Raw genomic sequence first — 18,451 nt, forward strand, 5'->3', positions numbered from 1 at the left:
TGAGCCTCCCGGGGTGTCTCACCGATGCCTTTGGTCCATCTGGGTATCAATGCTGGGGGTGAGGAGGAGGCAGAGAAGGCACAGGGATGGCTGTGGGAGTTGGGGAAGCTCTGGATAAGGTAAAATAATGAACTCAGGAGGAGGATCCCCTCAGGCACAAAGGGAAAGGTCCTTGTGCTGCTGCCTGCAGGTCGTGCTGTCCTGGCAATGCTGAGAGGCAGATTTAGGGCAATGACTCACGGAACTGCTGCAAACCTTTCACAGAGTCACACAATCAGAGACTGGTTTGGGTTGGAAGGGACCTGAAAGATCATCTCCTTCCACCCCTCTGCCATGGGCAGGGACACCTTCCACTAGCCCAGGTTGCTCCAAGCCCTGTCCAACCTGGCCTTGGACACTTCCAGGGATCCAGGGGCAGCCACAGCTTCTCTGGGCAACCTGTGCCAGGGCCTGCCCACCCTCACAGGGAACAATTTCTTCCCAGTGTCCCACCTAACCCTGCCCTCTGGCAATGGGAAGTCATTCCCCATTGTCCAGGCCCTTGTCCCCAGTCCCTCTCCAGCTCTTTTGGAGCCCCTTTAGGCACTGAAAGGGGCTCTCAGGTCTCCCCAGAGCCTTCTCTTCTCCAGGTGAACACCCCCAGCTCTCCCAGCCTCACTCCAGCCCCCACACTCAGTACAGTCTTTGCTGCTGCACCTCTGACACCCAGGTCCTGCCAAACCCAGACTGAACACAGTGCCCACAGCTGTGACAAGTGACACAACAGCACCGGGAGCTGTGCTGGACACCCACTGTCCATCCACCCATCCATCCACCCATCCATCCACCCATCCATCCATCCATTCATCCATCCATCCGCTTCCTGGCAGTGCTGGGGAGGGGAATGACCTGCACACCCCCTGCTCCAGCCCCATGAGGATGCAGGGCTGGGCTGCAGCAAGGACTGTCAGCTCAGTGGGCTTCTCCCAGCATCTTTAACAAGACCAAGTGCTGGTGCTGCACCTGGATTGGGGCAACCCCTGGGATCAGTCCAGGCTGGGGATGAGCAGATGGAGCACCCCTGGGGGGCTGGTGGGGGAGAGGCTGGACATGACCCAGCCCAGAACCCCCTGTGCCCTGGGCTGATCCCCCAGCGTGGGCAGCAGGGCAGGGGGGATTCTGCCCCTCTGCCCCTCAGGGGAGACCCCCCTGCAGAGCTGCTCCAGCCCTGGGGAACAGCACAGCAAGGACATGGAGCTGCTGCAGAGAGTCCAGAGGAGGCACCAAGATGGGCAGAGGATGGAGCAGCTCTGCTTGGAGGAAAGGCTGGGACAGCTGGGATTGCTCAGCCTGGAGAGGAAAAGGCTCTGGGGGGACCTGAGAGCCCCTTCAAGTTCCTAAAGGGGCTCCAAGAGAGCTGGAGAGGGACTTGGGACAAGGGCTTGGAGTGCCAGGACAAGGGGGAATGGCTTCAAACTGCCAGAGGCAGGGTTAGATGGGATACTGGGAAGAAATTCTTCCCTGAAAGGGTGGTGATCCCAGTTTTGCCCTGAACAACCCGTCTGGGTGTGCTGTGGGAGCACAGTGGGAATGGGCCGGGCAGTCCCACCTCTCTGCCTGAGGCTGCAGGAACTCCTGGGCAAGGGCCACACTCCAGCGTCTCCTCCTCCTGGTCCTGGGATTCCTCCCTGCCCTCGGTGTGGCTCCTGATTTGCAAACAGCAAAGAGAGGAGGGCATGGAGACCCTGGGGTCCTCTTGCCAACTGAGATCCAACTGGTTTAGGGTCAGAGGTTGCAGATAAACCTTCCAGAACCCAGAGGAGGTCGGGATGTGCGTGGGAGCCTCGGGCACAAACACGTTACAGAACAGCGGGTGGACCAGGCTGAGCCAGCCTTGCTAATTAAATACTGATTTATGTTTAAGCCAGCGTGATCCTGCCTGCAGCTCACCACTACATTTGCTTATTAACCTGGATTTGGTGCCAGCTCGGTGTGTGCTCACTCACCTTCGCGCTGGCGCGCTCGGCACAGAGGCAGCGAGGAGGAGGAGGAGGATGAAGCTGCTGGGAGCTGCCCAAAGCAGGATGTGCCTCTCCCACGGTGGAGCTACTTTTTGCAATTCCGGAGGAGCAGGAAACACGGGCTCAGATTGGCTTTCAGAGCCACCCCTGGAGCTCAGTTGGGATCTGGGCAGCTGGAACACGCGGGCAGCCCTGGCAGAGCTCGGGATTGCTGTGTGAGCCCGGGGCAGGCATGAACAGCTCAAAGGGACCCTTCCAACTCCCCCCCGGGTGGGGATGTCACGGGGCTGCCCTGCGAGGTACGGGGTGCTGCCCGGGCAGGCGCCAGGGCTGTGTGCCAGAGTGCCCCGGCCCGGAGTGCGGGCCCAGGCTGGGCTACAGCAGGGCAGGAGGGTCCTGTAACCAGGAGGTGCCACGGCAGGGCTTTGACAGGCAGCTCTAATCCCATCCCCTGGCCCTGCTCCCCACTGCCCCGCTCCCAGCCCCGTTTCCAGCCGCGAGCCCCACTCCCAGACTCCTGCTCTGCTCCGCTTGCTCTTCTCCCAGCGCCCTGTCCTGTTCCCAGCCCCCTATCCCACTCCCAGCCCCCTGCCCCGCTACCCCTCTCCCATTCCCATTCCCACAGGGTCCCAGCACCACGTGCCGACCGGGGAAGGGGCGTGACCCGAAGAGACCCCGCCCCGAAGGCGGAGTCCGAACAAGCCCCGCCCCTCCCGCTGCTAGGACAGGGACAGCGATGGGGCCGGTCCCGATCCCGATCCCGATCCCAATCTCGGCCCTGTCCCGGTCCCGCGGCAGCCCCAGGGTCTCCCCGCCCGCCGCCACGTCCCGCACCCCGCTCCCCCAGCGCCGGGCCCGGCCCCGCCATCCCGCCCGGGACACTCCCACTGCCCCTCCTTCCAGACCACGGCACGCACAGGCAGAGATGTCACGTCTTTAATTTAAAAACTCCAAATACATCCACACACACAGAGCATTTCCCAGTGCTCGGTGTTCCCGGGGAACAGGGGCACCCCCGCTCCGAGCCACCCTCCTACTCAGGAACACCTTTCCCTCTCTTACTCTGACCCAGAAACACGGAGCCCGAGCACCTCTGGAGAAGGGCAGGGATACATTTCCACCCAAAGGCTCCAGCGAGGACTCTCCTTTTCCCTGTGGAGCAGGATGCCTGTGCTGTACAGACACGGCTTGTCCCGTTTGTCACAGACACCCCGAGCCACACACCCCTCCCAGCACACACAGCACCTGACACCCCCGCTATGAACAAACAACTCTTATTGCTTTGGGAAATTATTTTACCTCCCAGTCTCACCTCCTGCTCCATTCCAGCCCCCTTCCTAATTCCAGAGAAGACTCTGTATGACTGTGCTTCCCACAGGAGGTCCCCAACTCCATCAAGTCCTTGGAGATCTCTGGATGGAACGGTGTGATCTGGTTCCAGTGCAAAATGCTGTGTATGAGTTCAAGCTCCATCAGGACACGGCAGGTCCAGGGAAGTCCCTTGTTTGGTCTCCCCACCTGTATCCCTCTATAGCCCTGGGACTCCCACAGGAAGGTCTGGGAAGATACCAACCCTAGAACCAGGTCCAACCACTTGAACAGATGTCTAATATATTCTACAAGCTATTTAATAGATAAAAAGCAACATTAATTTTGCTTTCTGTACACACTCATGCTGAAAGGTGGGAAATACCAGAACTAAGACTGCCTGCTCTGCCAGCCCCCATCCTGGAATAATCAACCTTTAATAATCAATCCAGCCACCATCCTGGAATAATCAACCCTTAATAATCAATCCAGCCCCCATTCTGGAATAATCAACCCTTAATAATCAATCCAGCCCCCATTCTGGAATAATCAACCCTTAATAATCAATCCAGCCACCATCCTGGAATAACGAACCTTTGCAGGCTGGCACCAACCCACTCAAAATGCCCTTTGCACTGGTGCTCTTCCCAGCCCAGGTGCCCAACAAACAGCTCAACTTTCCCACCTGCTCCTGTGAGGTTTCCTACAAACAGGATACAAATGTTAATACGTAATTTAAAGAGTTACTTTGTTGGGTTTTTCCCATTTTTGACACACCACCACCCCACAGTAGCACTATTGCCTTACTTGGAATGTTCTCATCACATCTGGAATGTGTCTGGCTCGTGTGCAGGAGCACCAAGCCTCAAATCCCTGACAGAAACCCCAAATTCCAGTGCAGGCCCCAGAAAAGCTTCTTTTCCTCCAAACTTGTTTGCTGCCCAACCTCCCCCTGCTGTGTTAACAGGACAGGGACACGGAGGGGACACTCTGTGGTACCCACAGTGCCAGTCCAAGTCCCAGCCCCCAGGGCCCCTCAGCAGAGCACGTGGACAACACTGCTCCACCAGGCACATTGACACCTGAAGTCTAAGCTTTAAAGACAGGTTTAATCCTGGCATTTCCCAAACTTTGGAGCACTTTGCTCCCTAGGTTTCAGGCAAAGCCATCTGTGCATCCTGTAGCAGGTTTTAGGAATGGGGCCACCCCAGAGCCTTGCTCAGGTCTCGCTGACACCCATTCCAAGGTCAGAGGGGAGCAGTGCTGTGCCCTGGCTGCCCCCAGCCCCCCACCCTGGAAGAACAGGTCATTCCATGCCTGGCACACACCCGTGGCACCCACCAGAGAAACTGGAGCTCAGCTGCAGTAACACTGGTCTCTGTTGCTCACGGGTACAACCAGCCTCAACCTGCTCCTCAAGGCCTGACTTTGGAAAGGAGGATCAAGAAAAAACAGGACACTACCACATGGATCTTTTTCTTTGCAATACTGATGTCTACAGTGGAACATTCATAACTGCTCAGCAGAGTCAAAATATGCTACATGAGAACTGTACCAGGAAAAGCAGGGCCCCTGGAGCAGCTGGAGAAGAGTGTGCAGATCCGAGTCAGAATGGAACAGCCAGCTTCAAAATATGCCACTGAAAACAGATGAGAAAATCAACATGGTGCTTCTTTCCTTACAGTTTTGCAGCCACTGCAATTGGTGCAGTTCACGCTCCCATCTTCTGGGTCGTGGTGGTGTCACACGGAGCAGGGCAGGCACGGACCCCTTGGAGCAGCACAGGGTCCAGTCCCTTGGAAGAGGCAGAGCTGGAGAGAGCTCAGGTGCTCACCTGGGGCACGTACCTGTCCCTCCTGCCCTGCACAGGACACTGGAACTACACCCAGCACTGTGCACAACACTGTCCACGGGATCCACTGCACTGCAGCTCCACAGGAAACAGGGAAAGCCAAGCCTGCTCTCCTGGGAAACACACACAGTTTGGATGGCACACAAACCACCGACGCAGAGGGGTTCCCAACTAAGAGCATCTCCCTCGAATGAAGGTACAAAGTGCCACTGGTCCCTGGAACTGAATCTAATGTACAGGATATATTACAGCAAACAGCAGCTCTGCAGCTCGTGCTGGCCCTTCTCTGCACTACGTGCAGAAGGACTCCAATATCCACTCCTTACAAAAGACTCCTTCCCTTTTTATACAAAGGAAAATAAAAACATAACTTAAAACAGCAATAAATAAAACTATGGAAGGTGTGCATCCTGCTCAGCCCCCTTTGTGCATCCCAATCAGACTGGAGAGCTTCTCACAGTGCTCAAGTTTCAGGGATTCTGCTTTCTGTTTTAACCTCTCATCTCTGTAGAGCTTGGCCAAATTGGACAAGTCAGACTCTGAAAGATGGAAAAAAAAAAAAAAAAAGATGTATTAGGATGAAGCCGTGAGCCTCCTTTTAAGAACTGTTTCTCAGTGCTTTGTTATCCTTGTGGCACTTGTTAATTCTAATTTTGCTGGGTATTGAATCCAAGGAGGTGAAGAGTTACCCGAGGGACTTGTCTGAAAGGCCTCTGTGCCCTTTCATTGACAATCTCAAATGTCCTTTGCATATTTGTTCCCCTTCTTCTCAAAAGCAACATTAAACTGAAATAATCCCATTGTTTAAATTATTTCCCCCCAGTAATTCAGAGAAGTTTCTTTTGCTGATTAGTTAAGGAAATCTTAATATAGCTTTCTCCCTGAAGAATAATTTAGCTGCAGGATTAGATGCACTGAGGAGAACAGCAGTAATTTACTTCTGAAAAGGTCAACCTTTCCGTAAGCACAGGCTACCTGATGACACTCAATTTTTCAAAGAGCTTTTACACACCTCACAAGTCCCTCATTTCACAAAATTATTCAGAGTGGAAAGAACTTCAATAGGTCCTTTCATGCCTTACGTCCTGTGTCCCCGTCCCTGAAATTTAAAGCCATTTAACCCTCCACCCGCTTACTGAAAAGCTTCACAAACTGTCAGGCATGAACAGTTCATTTTAGAGTAGGAACCCATTGACAGGTTTATAACCCAAATGCCACTCAGGCAGTGCTGGGCACACAGCCTTGACAAGCCTCCAGCAAAACCAGACTCGGGTAATTGTCTCTGAGTCCAGAGTCCCTGGAATTGTGCAGTGGAGAATCTCAATTTCCACTTATCCAATTGGGAAAAATTATTCCCTGCACTTTTGACAGGGTTTATTCCATCACATCTTCTCCTTGTGGGTTTCAATCCTCTACAGAGTTGTTCCTTTGAACTTTTCTCTTTAAGGACATCCTAGAATACTGAATTTTGGCTGCGTTTATACTGGATATTGGGAAGAAATTCTTGGCTGTGAGGGTGGGGAGGCCCTGGCACAGGTTGCCCAGAGAAGCTGGGGCTGCCCCTGGATCCCTGGAAGTGTTCCAGGCCAGGTTGGATGGGGCTTGGAGCCACCTGGACTGGTGGAAGGTGTCCCTGCCATGGCAGGGGTGGGACTGGGTAAGCTTTAAGGTCCCTTCCAAGCCAAACCATCCCATGATTCTGTGACACATATCCTGATTCTCTCTGTGTTCAGTTGCCTCTTTGTGACCTGGAGCTCTTTGGAGCCTCACTCTACAACTGTGCTATCCCAGCTGAAACATTCCTGTAAAAACCTGGGATGTGCTTTTTGTACCTAACTGTGCCAGAGGTTTCAGAAGACCCAAATTAGAGCACACACAACTTTCACACACTGCTCTGCTGAGAAGGGGAGTCCTGTTTACTGCAGCACTATAAAAGCAACTGGCTGAACAAAATACCAACCTGTTACTTTTAAAGTTTTCCTTCAGGTTGATGAACACCAGGTAGCACTTTCCAAGTCATAAAACCAAGGACTTTAAAACCAAACTGTTCCTGAGTAACTCATCTCTGTCCATTTTGCTGGCACTAAGGAGAAATGCACCCTCAGTAAACACAACAAATGCACTATTAATAGACATTCAACTGACAAAAAGCTGATCACACCAAGTCAAACACTTCAACAAGGATTAAGAGACCAATGCTGTGGAGCAACAGCTGACTACGAACTGCCTCAACATCTCCAGAGCTTTTCCCCAGCACTCCACACTCTATTCACAGTTTATTTTTACAAAGTGAGCCCAACCTCAGCTGTGCCCCTTACCTGCTCACTGGATTAAATGGAATCACTGAAAATGCTTAGTTTTAATTACAGTGGTGCCCTCAGGCTCCTGCTAATCGTGGACACTGTAAATGTATTTGCAGATGGGTGACTAATACAATCTCTAAGTGTACAGAGCTCTGGAGGAGCAGGGCTTGGCAGGCACTTGGCATTCTCTGCTGGATCATCTCCCCCTCTCTGACAACTGGTCTCTCTTAAGACTCCCAAACCTTGCCCTTATTTTGGGGCTTGGCTCTCCCTAGCTCCAGGTCTACAAGAGAGAGACAACTTTCAGTTGCACAACATTAATTAAAAGGATTTCTGTCCAAGAAAAGCTCTCTCCCTGTAGCAAGCCTATATTTATGGGTATTAACAGAAAATTAAACTTAGAGTTGCTCCTGCCAGCTGCAAATGCTCAAAGGCCACAAGTTGAGCACACAAAAAAATTCAGGATTTTGTGGTCTTGTATTATGGGTTCTTTTCCTTTTTAACTTCAGAGCCTATGTCTGTTTATTTCTCTTCAAAGCAGAATTGGTAACTTTTAAGTTTTAAACCAAAACAAGCCTTCCCATGAGAAACCTGTTAAGAGTCTGGAGTCAACAACACTACCGTTACCTCTCCTGTAGGGTTAAACAAGTCTTGTTTAGACAAACTGTGTTTCCATAACGATGCAACTGGTAAAGAAACTGAAAACAAGTGCAAAGGCACTTTTCAGCAGTGTGCTGAAGACTGTTTTACAGAGAGTAATTTAGAAAGCCCCACCAGTGTGTGAAAGCAGTTTGCTATTGAACACTGTCACAGACACAACTTGTTCCAGTTTCCTTTGTACACAGCAGCACTTTGTGTTTACTCATGTAAAGGTGACGAGGTTTTTAGCTGAAAAAAAATCTGTCACAACATCCCAACATCAGCTACTCCTTGTAATTTTATTTTTGTTTTTCCCAAAGAAGTAGGGATTTGCTCTGTTTTCAATGAACCAGATCAGCAGTAATTAATAGTTAAGTAATGCAATATGGGGGTAAAATGCCTTAAAATATAGGGTTCACATGCCTTTATTCACATCACTGAGTGACTCATGGCTGATTGAGAATAACGATTTCAAATGCTCACATCTGTGTTCTCCCTTCCTGCACTCAATTATTGTTTTTAAAAGACTTTGACTGTGGTGAAAAACATGATCTCAAACTCATCTAAAGATAGAAAATGCAAATAACACACAAACTGAGCACGGAAGGACAGCTCTGGAAACTGATACCAGGAACAGAGCCCACTCAAGCGAGCCAAGAGCACCTGGACAGGCTACAGGCTCTGCCGGGGAAGCCGGAGAAACTTCTCCTGGAGCCAGTCTGCTCCAACAAAGGAAACATGGAATAGGTGATGTCTCAAGATCTTTTCTAGCCTAACAATCTGTCAGGGCTAGATAAATGTGGTGGGTTCAGTGTTGAAAACATCATCACTAAAGGTTATTCGAGCATAAAAACTGAGTGGAAAAAAAAAAGTCTCAAACGGTGACATCTACTTTCCACTCATCTCTCAACATCACTTAGAATGTATTTTGACAGATCTCAAGAAAAGCAAAGAAAGAGCAGATGTGAGACACCTCAAAGCAGTGCAAGGTTGAGATGTTGTGAGCTTTGGAAACTGAGGCTAAAACCGGCAGTGCCTTGTGAGGTGCAGCCACCGCCCAGCCCCTGGCGGGTCCCGGGCACACACCTGGGACAGAAATAACTTACTCTGCTGTTTCTCCTTCCAGCAGCTGGTCTGAATATAGTCTATGTAATCCTTTTCAACTGTCTTCTCCAGCTCTTGGAGTTCTGCTCCTTGATAATTCTTCTCAAAGTTTCTATCGACATAGTAAGGCACCTGCAAGTTCTCTGTTTCTCTGATAATGACGTGGCCGATGGACCTGCGGACACAGAGAAACCAGATGTCTGAGCAGATCAACCCTCAAGAAATCAAGAGCTGTTTCCCCACACTGACATTTCCAGAGGACAGTATTTAGAGCCATGTTTTTACAGTTCATTTCTGCAGGATTATGGCTCCCTCAACCATCCAGTAAGGAAATTACAAGTCTCGGGCACAGCAAGCTGTGCATTACAAACAGAATCCACCCCTGTGCTAAAACCACAGGAAAATATCTAATGTTTGGAAATACCTACAAAGAACTGACACTGTTCCTTCTGAATATTGTGTTTGTTCCCAACAGCTTGCTCCAGACACTTCCAAAATGTCAGAGCAAATTTTAACTGTGAACTCTCCACACACTTCCTTCTGTTTGCTGGGGATTCCTGGTAAACTCAGTCCAGAAATCCATGGGGATTGATAACAAAGGTAGAGATTATAAAGACTTGGGGCACAATGCAATTGGCTCTGGATTTTCCTATTTTCTGGATCCTTTAGTAGAACTAAAAATTAGCAGGGGAGATTCTAATTACACTTTTCTTCAGGGTTTTATAATTATCAGTAGGCAAAGTGGGGAAGAATTAGCCCCTCTGACACAGCCACTGGATCAAACTCCACTCAGACTGAATTTCCTTATTTGAGCACAGATACCCAGGCATTTGCTCAAATCACTGCCCACAGAGGCAGGCAGCCAAAACACAAGGTTACACTCTACTCAATGGAATCCTGCTTGCCCCTTCTTCCTGCACTCCTCTTTTCCTTCTCTCTCACTGTCTCAGAGGTGTCCACTCTCTTTAAAGAAACAATTTCTTCTAGTTTGTAAGCTGTTTTTTTAAGGCTATGATTTAGAGAAATGACCTGTGTGCCAGGCTCAGGCCTGCCTATCTCACATCAGCAGGAGAAGGGGAGGCAGTGAAGAAAAGCAGATCAGTTGCTGTGGGGGAAGCGTGGGAAGTTCATGGGACTGGCAGATAGCAAAAACACTCCCTGGAAAAAAAAAAACACCCAAAAAACAACCACCCTCCTGTTCTTCTGTGAGGGCCTCACACTGACATCTTGCGGCAGAACGATGAGGGGTGCTGGGCTGCTCTGACAGCTGAGGGAGGGGACAGACCTAGACCTCAGGAGTTTTACTCCTAGAAGGGAGCAAGGGGTGTGTTTGGAGCTCTCTGCTGGTTCCCCAAAACCTGCTAATCCTACTTCTGGCTCGGTAAGAGCCAGTGCAGGTGAGCTCTTTTTCACAAGAGAGATTCCTTCCTCCCAGCACTGTATTTCCTCTGCCTCACAAACTCAGTGACAGCAGCTCTGGTGGTGTGGTCCTTCTGCTTCCAGAGCTGATCAGCTCCCCAGGGTCCTGCTCCTCTACAGAAATTAAACCAGGGCATTTCAAGGCTTTAATGATTTGTGGACTTTCCAGTGGAATTCATGCTCCAGAGCAGATTTGGATTCATACTGCAAACCACAGGCTTCACTATTTAACTGCTTTCCAGAGGAACCTCAGTGGTGGTCCACAGATTGTGGGGGCCGGGCAGACCAAAGGCTGATCTACACCCACATTTATCCTCCTGTATCACAGTGCAAAACCACTTCACACCAGCTGAGGAAGGTTTCTGGCCTGGTGCCTCTCTTTGTTCAGCAACAAAGCTCACCACAGGTAACTCCACAGCTCAGGGGAACTCGTCAGGGCAGACTTTGGTATTTCCCTATTTACAAATGGATAACACTTGCTAGAAAGAGCCGTACATTAACGTGAATTTTGCTACCAAATCCAACTTCCTTCTGCCTCCATATTGCAAACAGCAAGAGCAGAAAAATGTGTTTCTAAAGCACTTACGACTTGTAGAATAAGCTGTAGGGAGGGTTGGTGGCCATCAGCTGGGTTATCACTGACACTACTATGATGATGAAAACTGGCATCAACTGGATAAATGCAGAATAAGAATTCTGAAAAGAACAACAAGAATTAGTAGTCAAGGAAAGATAGAGATGGAAAAAGAGACATCTGTTCACAGAAACCAGGCAATCTACCACAGATCAACAATATAAACTGAAAAAAAGAGGAAGTATTTTGGGATTTTGAGAAGGATGACACTGTAGTTTCAAAATACCCTTTATTAATAATCTCAGAAATCTCTTGAAAACCATTTTCTTTCAATTATCTTTTCTCCACCCCTTCCTCCACAAGGCCATAGACACCCACAGCACTGTCAGAGCCCAGCTGACGATCCAACCTGCAGGAACACACTGCAATTCCCATGTTCTGTAGCTTTCCAGGCACTCTGAACTTTGCTACACCCATTCCAAAGGTCTCAACCTCTGCTCAAGCATTGGATTTAATGGCTGAGCAGTAAAGGGTTAAGAGACCACATGTGCTGTAACTTGGGACAGGATGCAGACACAACAAGAGTGAAAAAGTACCAAAGGGAAAACACAGATCCTTCTTCCTGCTTTCTGATTTCCTTCTAAACTGGCCTCTAAAATGCTAGGAGGAAAATACACCAAGCAGCTATTCAGGCTTTGCCCTCTGCCCTCAGACAGCAACGAGGATTCCTGATGCAGGTGGAATTCATTTGCTCTGTGTCTGCTGTCAGCTGTATGCGTTTCTTTTCTTCCAGAGGCTGACTAAGAGACTCACAAGGGAAAACTCATCTTCCTTAGAGAATGATCCCGAGGTTAACAGACAGGCTCCAGAGGGAGATTCTGCCAGGGCAGGTGGCACATGTGTATGTGCACTGGCAACAAAAGACACCCTGTCTCATCTGGAGGTCTCAGCTGGTAGAAATGTATCCCACAGCCATCCTGCCCGGGCTGGAAGAGGCCTGTGCAGCACCTGGATGCTCATTTACTGAAGGCTTAAATACACCTTGAGGACAAGCAGCAAAAGCCAGTGCTTCCATACCCATTACCAGGCCCCATCTGGACTAATTGCCGTTGGATTACCAAACACTAGAGCTTGAAAAAAGCAGCAGCAGCAGCAAAGCCCTGGATGGTAGAAACTGGAAGCCCTACAATCCATAAATACAAAGTATTTTTGAAATAGTGATTAATAAAAGCCAATCTAGTCACATAAAAAACATCCCCTGTGGGTGCAGCGCTTGAGAATAAACACTGAGCACTCATGCATGGGAAGGTTTGTCCTGGCTTCAGGTCTCCCTCAGCCTGGTGAGATACCTAAGCCCAGGAGATGCCTCCTCCTGGCTACCTGTGGCCTGTTGTCTTCCTCCTCCTGCTCCTGCGTCCATGCCCTCTCGGTGCGGTGCCTCCGTGGGTAATAGTGTGCATCTCTGGCTACATTTGAGAACATATGGATATTTCCTGGAAAAGAAAAGTCATAGGTCATGGCACTCACCTGCACTCCTCAGTTCCTGTTTAATTATCCAGGTGGATACCACACAGCCTGATTACATTTGGGAGACCTCACGCTAGAAAGCACAGCCAACCTCTGATTTAAATGACAAAACAACGTGTCCTTCCAAAAAGCCTACCAGAGAAATTGTAAAGTGTGCCCCAAGTCCACCTTAATTTAAATCAAACTGCAGAGACACATTCCAATTTTTATGACTGTATCTCATATTTTAATACTGGCTTTGTCACATTCACTTGCAGGGTTGTGGCAGGAAAATGAATTTGCTTCTCCAGGCTCAGGCCATGAATTACAGCCTCCCATAATTATTGAATGGGGTCTTCTACTCATTTCTATTTCCTCTACCTTCAAGCCATTAATGGTTTCACTTAATTATTTTATCATAAGGAAAGAGATTTTAAAAAAATAGCTTTTCGAGTAAAAAAAGGAGAACAATTCAGGATTTCCTTTCTTGCACATGGAATGCAGTTGATTTATTTTTAAAAATTCTAAAATGAGGAAAGAATTGCATGTGCTGCTTCAATTTGAAGATCCAACTCTGATTTTATCACCATATGAATATCTTAATAATAGCTTTGCTCTCCTCCTTTGAAATTCAGCATGTCTTTGTGTTAGAGAATTGGAAATCTGTGGCTTATCATTACAACAGAAATGCAAATCTATTTTTAAGCCTTGGGAAAGATGTCACATGATTTTACACTCTTCCACTGTCCTTTTTTGAGTTTCCTAAAGAAGTCTGCAAGAAACCTGGGTGAAGGTGACCTTTGCTGTTGTGTTAAACCTCTGTCCCACTGCCTGTTCAAGGATTTTTCCACGGCATGTGTGCCCTCAGAGCTCCAACAGTGATCCAAGCCAGGCTGTCTCCAAGGAGGAAAGTTTCTTTTTGGAAAAAAGACAGTATTTTACCAAGCTATGAAAAAAGAAGCAAGTATTGGAATAGAAGAATGGCTTTTACAGGGTGCCTAGAAAAGAGTTATCCCTCGAGTTTTATCAGTTAACATTTTAACTTTAAATACTTTCCCCCTGAATATCCACAGAGGAAAACTGCACAGTAAAATCAAAGCCATAAACCTGCCCACCAATGCCATACGAATGAGTTGACAGCAACACCTCTAATTTGGATTTCCAGAGAGCCTGGTAACAGCAAGGTGTCAAAAGACAAACACGAGCATGAACTTCAGCTCAGGCAAGTCCTACTTAGTGCTACAACAGCTTAAGAAATGTTCTCTTTATATCAATTACCTCTTACTAGCAATTCTCTTGCTAAATAGAAACTGTGAGGGCTTTCTCTATTTGTAAAATTGCTAAACTAGTAATTTTCCATAACTTAAAACTTACTTTTACATTAGGAAGATGTACATAAATTTAGATCACACACTTTTTTGGTGAGGAAACTATTGTTTACTACCAACATCAAATACTATGAAATATGTTTCTTTCCTTGTTCTTTGCCATTTGGCTCAAAATTCCCACTTTCTCCTTCGTGCCACTCTCCCTGACAAACCTGCCCTGCCCAGTGCCCAAATTCCTCCTGCAGCTCCTCAGTTTCCTGTCCTCAGTTCCAAGTATCCCTGTCCCCCACGCTATCAAGCAGTCCCATTCCATGAGGGCAACGTTCCACAAAAGGCACACACAGGTGCAACTCCTTGCACAGCCAGGAATGGAAAACTTGCAGACTCTGGATGGAATTACACCACGCTGGGGTTGGCTCACTTTGCACATTTACTGATGCAAATTTGGGAACAATCTGAGGTCCCTTTGGCTGCAAGATGCACCACTCACACCAAGGTTATGGGGAGCTGGTAAGTAACTACCTGTATCTGTAGCTTCAGGCTGTGGTAAGTGGTGTGTATGTCACCTTGTGTGACACCTGGGAGGGGAAAAGTTTATGGGAATGCTAAAGCAATTCCTTAAACGCTGCCAGGAACACCCCTGAGCTCACCACACCTTAGGTTTACTTTTAATCCACAGATCTCGTGGCCAAGGCTGGACTGAGTCGTGCCTGGAGCTACTACAGGTGCAGCTCCACTGCTGTGTTACTGGATCCTGCATATCCATGGACAGTCTAACCTGGCAGGGAGCACTTGCTGAGCTCCCAGGCTTGAATTTCATTCCAGCACACAAGGATGTGCCTGAGAGGCACAGGAGCTTCCCTGCTTATAAGGGCACTGAGATCACAACTGCAGCAGCTGTGCCACGCTGGCCTGGAAGTGCCTCAAGTACAACCCAATCATGGAATGGTTAAGGCTGGAAAAGACCTCTGAGGTGACTGAATCCAGCCATCACCTCAGACACCTCTGATCCCTTCCCACTCACACCTTATTTCATCTCCCATGCTACTGCTGGCTTCAGATGACGGAGGGAATAAAAGAAAAGCAGAAAACAATACCATAAAGGTTTCTGCTCTTTTCGGATGTATAATCAACTCTATGAGCACTCCCGAGGGAAGCTGAACTTCCTGTATGGTTTACGGAATCCCAGAATATGCTGAGCTGGGAGGGAACCACAAGGATCATCCAGTCCAACCCCTGGCCCTGCACAGGCCCAGCCCCAAGAGTCACCCCCTGTGCCCCAGAGGATCAGCCAAAGCCTCCTGGAGCTCTGGCAGCCTTGGGGCTGTGCCCACTGCCCTGGGGAGCCTGTTCAGTGCCAACCACCCTCTGGGGGAAGAACCTTTCCCTGAGATCCAACCTGAGCCTGCCCTGACACAGCTCCAGCCGTTCCCTTGGGTTTAGTGTCAGCACATTGCACTTCCAAACAACTGACCTGTAGGAAAGTGCCCACCAAAAAACACATTGAATATTTCTTCTGGTGTGATGTCTGCTTCAAACTCTGTGTAGTAATTGTAGTGCCTGGCCTGGCCGGTGCTGATGTGCTCTTGGTCGCTCCCCAGCTCATCGTATCGCAGTCTCTTTTCAGGGTTGCTCAGAACTGCAAAAGCATTGCCTATTGCTGCAGAGGGAATCGAAACAAGGGTTACATCTCCAGAGCTCGGACTTCTATAAGCAGTGTAGCAAAAAAAAAAAAACCCAAACAAGCATAAAGTCATGCTTGACCAAAGACTGAGTTACTTTCAAAGGAACTGCCTTTGTAAAAGAAGTGTTACAGCACTGGAATTACCTGTGATGGAAACTACTTCCTGCTGCTACTGATGCCAAGGGAAGTGCTAAAGTACATGGAGAGAGCTGAAATATTCATAAAACTGAGCTCAGTCTCCACTTCAGCCAAGAAACTGGGGGAGAATGCAACATTTTCTCAGCTCAAACCAAGCCCTGCTATAGAAGTGCACCTCCATATACCACACACCGGCAACACAGAGTTAATAACTGGAGAGACTCATTAAAATGCACTGCGATATCCTAAGTTTTTCCTGCTGGCAGAGGTGCTCCTGAAGCTGCACATCTACTTCACACTTCACATCCAACCACCCAGAAGTATTTGTTTGGTTCATCTTCCTCTTTGATCTCTGACAGAACAAGTTCATTGTGAACTACAACCCAAACACAAATAAACAAAGAAAAGCCCTTCAGAAGCTCCTTAACAGGTTATGAATGAATCGCTTGTTTTCCTCGTGCTGTGCTGCAACACAGCACGGAAAGGGCAAAGGATGTAAGAGTTTAGATGGCAACAGTGGCAGCACAGGACTGCAGTTTTTCTGAAAAGTCCAGACACAGCATATGGGATTAAATTTTATATGTCTGCACAGATATAAATTTATGGAGAAGGAGCAGTTTTTGATTACACAACACCCCATTCTCCTGCATGGCCAGTGTCAGCTCCAAGCCTTGTTTTGAACCTGTCACAGAATCACAGAATGGTTTGGGTTGGAAGGGACCTGAAAGATCACCTTGTTCCACCCACTGCAGGGACACCTTCCACGAGCCCAGGTGGCTCCAAGCCCCGTCCAACCTGGCCTTGGACACTTGCAGGGATCCAGGGGCAGCCACAGCTTCTCTGGGCAACCTGTGCCAGGGCCTGCCCACCCTCACAGGGAACAATTTCTTCCCAATATCCCATCAAACCCAGCTCTCTGTCAGTGTGAACCCATTCCCCCTTGGCCTGTCACCTCGTGCCACTGAAAAATCCCTCAGAAGTTCTCGGAATGAGAGCTGGAGTACATATCCCTTGGTTTCCGATGGAAATGCTGTATTTTGCAGCGAAAAATGCAAACCCTGTTGAACCGCAGGGGGTTCTATGGGGCCGCCGGTGTGTCCGTGCCACCCGCGGCCTCTGCGGGTGCGGCCGCTCGGCCCTCACGGAGCCCCCGGGCCCCTCACGGAGCCCCCCGGGCCCCTCACGGAGCCCCCGGGCCCCTCATGGAGCCCCCCGGGCCCCTCACGGAGCCCCCCGGGCCCTCACGGAGCCCGCTCACCTTTGAAGGCCTCGGTGGCCCCGGGCGCTCGGTTCTTGTCGGGGTGGAACTTGAGGGCGAGCCTGCGGTACGCGCGCTTCAGCTCCTCCTCGCCGGCGTCCCGGCCCACGCCCAGGATCTCGTAGTAGTCCCGGCACCGCTTGATCCTGGCGACCCACACACGGTTATCCCGGGGCCTGCTCCCCTCACCGCCCCCGGGCCCGCTCCCCGCCCCCGGCCCTGCTCCCCTCACCGCCCCCCGGCCCCGCTCACCGCCGCACCCCGTCCAGCTGCTCGGCCGTGTAGGTCATCCTGCCCGCCCCCCTCACCGCCCGCCGCCCCGCGCCGCCATCTTGTGCGCGGGGGCTGCCGGGAGCGGCCCCCCTGGGAATGGCGGTGTGACGTCATGGCGGAGCGGTGACGTCACGAGCGGCTCTGAGGGGCGCGGGGGTGACGTCACGAGCGGCTCTGAGGGGCGCGGGGGTGACGTAACGAGCGGCTCTGAGGGGCGCGGGGGTGACGTCAGAGCGGCTCTGAGGGGCGCGGGGGTGACGTCAGAGCTCCCCGGGCCGGGGGACCCGTGTGGGACAGGGCACGGAGTGTGCCGGGCGGGGACAGTGCTGCGAGCGCTGGGGGTGTCATGGGATCATAGAACCATGGGATCATGGAATCAGCCGGGTTGGAAAGGACCTCTGGGATCATCCAGTCCAACCCTTGATCCAACCCCACCGTGGTTCCCAGCCCATGGCACTGATGCCACATCCAGACCCATCTTAAACACCTCTAGGGACGGGGACTCCACCCCATCCCTGGGCAGCCCATTCCAATGGCTGAGCACTCTCTGGAAAAAATTTCTTCCCAATATCCAACCCAAATCTCCCCTGGCACAGCTTGAGACCGAGCCCTCTTGTCCTACTGCTGGTTCCTGGGAGAAGAGACCAACCCCCACCTGGCTACAGCCTCCTGTCAGGGAGTTGCAGAGAGTGCTGAGGTCTCCTCTGAGCCTCCTCCTCTCCAGGCTCAACAACCCCAGCTCCCTCAGCCTCTCCTCACAGCACTTGTGTTGAAGTCCCACGGGATCACAGAATGTCCTGAGTTTAAAGGACCCACAAGGATCATCCAGTCCAACCCCTGGCCCTGCACAGGCCCAGCCCCAAGAGTCACCCCCTGTGCCCCAGAGGATCAGCCAAAGCCTCCTGGAGCTCTGGCAGCCTTGGGGCTGTGCCCACTGCCCTGGGGAGCCTGTTCAGTGCCAACCACCCTCTGGGGGAAGAACCTTTTGCTGAGATCCACCCTGAGCCTGCCCTGACACAGCTCCAGCCATTCCCTGGGGGCTGTCCCTGGTCCCCCCAGAGCAGA

The 18,451-nt window shown here is 50.3% G+C and overlaps 1 protein-coding gene across 5 annotated transcripts; it reads right to left on the bottom strand.

Moving 5' to 3' along the window:
* Nucleotides 1-2,922: 2,922 nt before the first annotated feature.
* Nucleotides 2,923-17,481, bottom strand: DNAJC18 (DnaJ heat shock protein family (Hsp40) member C18). Of its 5 annotated transcripts, XR_007628608.1 has the most exons (9): nucleotides 17,366-17,481; nucleotides 17,114-17,259; nucleotides 15,508-15,693; nucleotides 12,580-12,692; nucleotides 11,212-11,321; nucleotides 9,209-9,381; nucleotides 4,650-5,699; nucleotides 3,903-4,011; nucleotides 2,923-3,450 (listed from the first exon to the last, which is right to left on the bottom strand). XR_007628608.1 is itself a non-coding variant. In XM_050312356.1 (7 exons), the coding sequence occupies exons 1-7, from the start codon at nucleotides 17,401-17,403 to the stop codon at nucleotides 5,575-5,577; spliced, it is 891 nt and encodes a 296-aa protein (XP_050168313.1). In that variant the 5' UTR covers nucleotides 17,404-17,481; the 3' UTR covers nucleotides 2,923-5,574. The 5 variants fall into 5 exon arrangements, 1 of the variants encoding a protein (XP_050168313.1); XR_007628606.1 differs by having other exon boundaries at nucleotides 2,923-4,011; XR_007628607.1 differs by having other exon boundaries at nucleotides 3,903-5,699.
* Between the last annotated feature and the right edge of the window lie 970 nt (nucleotides 17,482-18,451).

This window comes from Myiozetetes cayanensis, unplaced genomic scaffold, assembly GCF_022539395.1.
Source record: "Myiozetetes cayanensis isolate MyiCay16 unplaced genomic scaffold, myiCay2020 scf17, whole genome shotgun sequence".
NCBI lineage: Eukaryota > Metazoa > Chordata > Aves > Passeriformes > Tyrannidae > Myiozetetes > Myiozetetes cayanensis.

Bases quoted from the DNA above. Each gene is read 5' to 3' on its own strand.
- DNAJC18 (XM_050312356.1), bottom strand. From the start codon at position 17,403: ATGACCTACACGGCCGAGCAGCTGGACGGGGTGCGGCG. The intron at 17,260-17,365 runs GTGAGCGGGGCC...GTGGGTCGCCAG, and splicing joins CAGCTGGACGGGGTGCGGCG to GATCAAGCGGTGCCGGGACT. The intron at 5,700-9,208 runs GTAAGTTATTTC...TCCATCTTTCAG, and splicing joins CTGGAAGGAGAAACAGCAGA to AGTCTGACTTGTCCAATTTG.